Below are 6,342 nucleotides of genomic sequence, written 5' to 3'. Positions count from 1 at the left end.
TAGATATAGATATAGATTATTGAGAAGTATACCCGAATTTTGAATTCCGATAGAAAATTTAACCTCATTCTCCATATTATATTAAGACAGATTTGTATTATAAATCTTCTTTGTGAAAATATATCAAGACTTTAAGAGCCACCAATTACTGCATAAAGAAGTAGTATCTATTTAGCTAATATCTATGGAGAAAAAACCACAAACCAAACGCGCAAGAACAAACAAAGAAAAAAGAAAAAGGAAAAAACATAAATCTTTCATCCTGTAGTCGTAGGCATCACAAGGTGCTGAATGAATTTAGTATAAATTTTCTTAATTAACCCATAGCATAGAAGCAAAGCAGTAGCATCTGATGATTTTAGTATAAACAATCTATTTTAGAAGCAAAACTTGAGACGTTATAAGATTGATGAACGACACAGTAATGTTACACAGTAAAACATATACGTGCGAACTACAAAAAATATGTTCATTGGATATAAAAGTTATATAAAATGACATACTTTGGACGACTAAAGGGTTGATCTTTACCTTAATCATAAGTCACTCTCTACCTTCTTCCTGTCACAATTTGAAATTTCCATAGACCTCGATATTAATTGTTGAATCCTAAGCCTAGCTATTTTTCCCCACAAATCGATATGCATTCATCTCAAATACCAATATGTGACTTTGTAATGTTAACACCTCTTGATCTTGCAACATGGGCACCATCTGTCTTTATTCCTTTTGCTGGAGCCTTTATGTTAATGCCATGAAAGGTGAAGTTCTTGCACCTTAACACGTTAATGTGGAGCAATTTACTGTTAACCTAAAGTGAATTTTAAACCTAAACAAAGAAAAGAGAAAATGTAAGTAACATTAATTGGCAAAAGAATCCAAAACCTAAATAAATACTAAACCAAAATAAAGAAAGACTCCAATTAAAACTCGACAAGTTAATTACATATGTTTTGTTAAATTATTACTCCCTCCGTTTTAATTTAAATGACACATTTTTTTATTAGTCCGTTTAAAAAAGAATGACATATTTATATATTTAGAAACAATTTAACTTTGAATTTTTTATTTTACCTACTTTACCCTTAATGATAATTTTTTATAGCCATATAAATATTATGACCCCACAAAACTTTTATCCCTTAAGCTTTTAGGACTACATGTTTTAAAAATCTTCTTTTCTTTGTGTCAAGTCAAACTATCTCATCTAAATTGAAATGGAAGGAGTAGTTGTTATAATTACAATTTTATCTAACGTGAAATACACTTACAAAAGGTAAAAAGGGCGAACGACATTTCCATAGGGTTTCGTGCTTCTGCTCGAGGATCAGCTTGAAGAATCAGCAATTGTTGATTTTTTACTGCAACACACACCCACAATTCATAAAAATATTTTTAAAGAGTGCAATTGGATCAAAAAATAATTTTCATTGAATACGTTCTACGGAAGTTAAAAATATTATTAAAATTATCTTCCGATAAAACTCAAGTTGTTCAAACTTTGTAGTAATGTCTTGATTAGACTCTTTTTATAGAGAAATTAAGATTGATAATAAAAGAATCTTAAACCTACGGCACCTTTGATAACATAAACCTAAATTGAATCCTAAACTTAAACAAAAACAAGATACACCATAAGTAACATTGGTATAGAAGAATTCTAAATCTAGAATGCTAAACAAAAGAAAAAGATAATACAACACGATTCTCGGAGGAAATCCTAAATCTGTAAAAAAATCCTAAAAAAAGAAAACGATAATATACGGTAGGTTTTGGTTTGGGGGGCCCCCCAAAAATATTATTAGATATAATTATAGTTATATCTAATGTAAAATGCACTTAAGAAGGATAAAAAAGAAAACGATATTTCGATAGCACCTTCGTGCTTTTAATATATTATAGATAGATATAAATATAAATATAAATATAGATAATTAAGTTTCTCGATTTACTAGTGTAAACAAGTATTAATCCTTCTTGTGATGGTTTGATAAATGTCAATCAAGTCGTTTGATGCCATCACCAAAATCAACAATAAATGCGACAACAAGACAACTTGTGATTTATTATAACGTTGGTGTCATGAACTCTCCTATTTAAAGACAACCTCATCAGCTCTCCTATAACTAGCCGTTACAAACTTACATATTCAAACTTACAGATTTACTCTTGTCACCTCTCTCTCCCTCTCTCTCTCCAATTTCACTTTCTTTCTCTCTCCAAATCCATAAAGCTCAAATGGCAATCTCAGTAGAATCTTCATCTCCTGCTTCACTTAACAAGGTTCTTGATTCTCCTCTTTCAAACACAACATTAAAGACTGCAACTTTAGATTCGTTTTTTTTTTGGTACTATTCTTTTGTGCTGTTAATTTTCAGTATAATAAATTACCCAAAATACTCAAATTTTTTCACTATTTAATTTTCAGGGTTCACCAAGCTTGATGGGTTCTTCACCAATTTACAGTCCATCTTCAGATAAACGTTTTTGGAGTACTCTTCGCAGTAGGGTTGATACTCTTCTTGAAAATCGAACCCCTGTTGATTTTCCCTTCCCTGCTCAAAAGGTAAATTTAAGTAATATACATTAACAGTGTAAAGGATTTTGTATACTACTACTGAATTTTAACAGGTTAGTTGTCCAGGAAATGACATGATTGTGTAAATATTTTTTAAACCGTTAATGCATAGAATTTATTTTATAATTGGTAAATGTTCATTTTTAATTTTTTTTTTGTGTCTTAATTTTTGTTTAATTTTGTTTGAAAATTGCTTGTTGTAGAGTGATGGAGCAGCAGAGGATAAATCAAAGAGAATGAAGGAGGATGCTATGCTTTTACTAAGAGGATTTGATTCTGTTTCTTACACTCTTTCAGAGTTATCTAACAATCTTGAAAATGCCCTTCAGGTATATATATATCCCTTGTTTTAATCTATGATTATAGGTTATATATAGGGTTAATTGTGTGTGATATTCAAAAGGCTTTTGTGTTAAGGAATGCTATATGATTTGTTGAAAAGAAGTTTGGTTTGTAAAATTGAGGTTTTTACTGAAGTTGCTCATGAATACTGTTAAGCAATGTAACTTTTGACGCATAACAGTTTGGCAATATTTTGTTGAAGTTGAAAAATGGCGTATTTGAAGTTGAAAAAGAGTAATGCACCTCATAATATAGTTGAAAAAGAGTATTTAGAAGTTGACATTGTGTTTGCACGTGTATATAGTTTGGGAGCCTAAAAGTAAAGATCGAGTTATTTATCAAGCATCCTATATATTTTTCCTATCTAGGGAGCAAGAGATCTAGCAAAACCACCCACATTGACAGATATACTTCATTGCACAATGGAGAGGGCAAAAAGTGGAGAAAACCAGAGGGCAAAAAATGGAGAAAACCAATCAAAGGAAGGTAAAGATGAGGGAGATAAAGAAAAGAAAGAGACTGAAGAAGGCAACAAAGGATTGAAGAGGAAATTGGATGATTGCTCAGAGGATTCACAACAAGATGATGATACCAAAAAAGAAAATGGGCAAGTCACAAAAGAGCTGGGAAAGTTCAAGAAAGCCAAAAATGTTTGTACCCCTTCATTCCTTTTTCTTGTGTTTTATTGCTTGTTTCTACTGTTTCTTTCCTTCCTTCCTAAGCCGACAGTCTATCGGAAATAACCTCTCTACCCCTCCCAAGGTAGAGGTAAAGCCTGCATACACACTACCCTCCCCAGACCCCACTTGTGAGATTTTACTAGGGTGGTGTTGTTGTTGTTGTTATTTCTCCAAGAATGGTTCTAGTTACTTTTGCTGCATTTGTATTTGCCGACCTCAACTTATTTGGGATTGAGGCATAATTGTTGTTGTTGTTGCATTTGTGTTTAAATGCTAACTTGACATAATCTCTGTGTAGCTTGCAGTTTCCATGGCATCAAAAGCGGCCACATTAGCTCGAGAATTGAAATCAATAAGATCAGACTTACGCTTTATGCAAGAACGTTCTGCTCTTTTGGAGGAGGAGAATAGAATACTTCGCGATGGCTTTGACAAAGGGATACCACCGGAAGAAGATGACCTGGTAATGACACTTGGCATCCTCACTCTGAGTTATATAAACTGACAGTATATTAATATATCATGTGATAGACATCATTGAGAGTGATATTACTTGAATCGTGACTCTCAAAATTGTTTATAACTTTCTGTGACACTCAAATTGTTTACTTTGTGAACCATGATATAGATTTGAATTATATAAACTGATAGTATCATATGATAAATTTAAATTATCACATAGAGTGATACTACTTAAACTGTGACCCTCAAATTTTGTACTACTTGAATCATGATATAGATTTACTTTGTATAAATTGACAGTATAATGTATCAATATATATGGTAGATAATATTGAGTGATACTACTTGAATCGTGACACTCAAATTGTTTACTCTACTTGAACCGTGACACTCAAATTGCTTAATACGTGAACCATAACGCAATGTAGAATATAGATTTATGTTATATAAACTGACAGTATCATATGGTAGACAATATGGAGTGATACTACTTGAATTGTGCCACTCAAATTGTTTACTACGTGAACCATGATGCAATATAGAATAGATTTATGTTATATAAACTGACAGTATCATATGGTAGACAATGTAGAGTGATACTACTTGAACCGTGACACTCAAAACTACTTCAACCGTGCCACTCAAATTGTTTACTACGTGAACCATGAGATATTTAAGCTATATAAACTGATAGTTTCGAATGGTAGATAATCATGGAGTGACGCTCTACTTGAACTGTGGCACTTAAATTTTATACTCGTTGAACCGTGACACTCAAATTGTTTACTACTTGAACCGTGACAGAGTGTAAAACAGATTGAACAGTATATGTATTCCACACTAGACAAGGTTGAGCTATAACAATGGTCATGATCAACCTTAGATAGAATAAATTTCATGTTCTATCATTTGAATTGTGACTCAAATTAGATATCTGTAAAATGTCTGCATTTAACCAACTCTTTTTATCTTTTGAACTTGCTTAGGTGAGGCTTCAAATGGAGGCACTTCTTACTGAAAAATCAAGGCTTGCAAATGAAAATGCAAACTTGAATAGGGAGAATCAATGCCTTAGACATCTTGTTGAGTACCACCAGTTGACCTCACAAGATCTCTCTGCATCCTATGAAGATTTACTAAGAGGAATGGGTTTGGACATTTCTCCAGAGGAGGATACCGAGACAAATGGCGGATCCGAGGCACGAGAGAAAGATATATATGGTATTTCCAAATCACTAGATGAGATCTATGATGAAGAATGAAGAAACAATGATAAGAGTATAAACCTGTTTTTTTAATCAATGTAGTTATCTGCCTATATCGCGAATATTGTAAAATTTTTGTAGTCTATATTGCAAGTTGTTTTCTATAATGAAAGACAACAATTATGTTGTTTTCATCCTCCAATCTTCATCCTCTTAGAGTAGAAGCATCGACGCAGAGGCAGATGCAGCCACAGCCATATTGAATGGGTTCAACTGAACCTCTAGCATTTTCGACACTGATCTTAGAGATATGTGTGAATAGAAATATACTATGTGCACTGCCGAGGGTCGAATGGCACGAACCATAGATGCATCTATTAATCTGCCGAGGCAAACAACCCACTCCCATGAGAATTGAGGAAATTTACCCCACTCGCGTAAATACTTGCGACGCGAATGAACATGGATTTATCACAGTTATTATAAAATTCTTCAATTCTTCCTAAACATAAGAAATCCAAACTAGAGACTTTAAATCTTAAAATACTTAATCCCAACTCTATTTAAGACAATTAATATGCATAATCAACATAACAGTGCAAGCAAAACATGATGTAAATCTAAGACTACATGGACATCACATGGAATATAGCTACGCACGGGCTCTCGTCACCTAGTGCATACGTAGTTCCCCACATAAGTAATTCATAACAAAATACATCTAAAGGGATGAGTTCCCTCTTACAAGGTTAGGCAAAAGACATACCTTTTCTCAAGCTCACTCCCGATCCACAAATATGCTTTAAATCCTCAACTTGGTGCCAAACGACACAAAACTAGTCAAATGTTATATAAATTAATCAATATGTGTTCAAAAGTTCATAATTTAACTATTAGAGTAATTACCCAACCCAAATTGGAAGATTCCAAAAATTCACTCTGGCCCGCGTGCCTGGATTCTAAAAATATTCGAAGATAAATGTGACCCATAACCTCACGAACTCAAATATATAATTTTCACTCAAACCCACAACCATTTTCGTGGTTAAATCCCATTTTTTTATATCAAAACCTA

General features: G+C 32.9%; 1 protein-coding gene across 1 annotated transcript; it reads left to right on the top strand.

Moving 5' to 3' along the window:
* The first annotated feature begins 2,119 nt into the window (after positions 1 to 2,119).
* Positions 2,120 to 5,572, top strand: LOC107821853 (uncharacterized). The gene is made up of 6 exons (XM_016648307.2): positions 2,120 to 2,283; positions 2,429 to 2,566; positions 2,782 to 2,907; positions 3,289 to 3,570; positions 3,899 to 4,063; positions 5,049 to 5,572. The coding sequence occupies exons 1-6, from the start codon at positions 2,239 to 2,241 to the stop codon at positions 5,322 to 5,324; spliced, it is 1,032 nt and encodes a 343-aa protein (XP_016503793.2). The 5' UTR covers positions 2,120 to 2,238; the 3' UTR covers positions 5,325 to 5,572.
* The last annotated feature ends 770 nt before the right edge of the window (positions 5,573 to 6,342 follow it).

The sequence above is a fragment of the Nicotiana tabacum genome, chromosome 17, assembly GCF_000715075.1.
Source record: "Nicotiana tabacum cultivar K326 chromosome 17, ASM71507v2, whole genome shotgun sequence".
NCBI classification, from domain to species: Eukaryota; Viridiplantae; Streptophyta; class Magnoliopsida; order Solanales; family Solanaceae; genus Nicotiana; species Nicotiana tabacum.
Note: the sequence above shows the minus strand (reverse complement) of the source record. Positions and strands in the feature narration are given on the sequence as shown.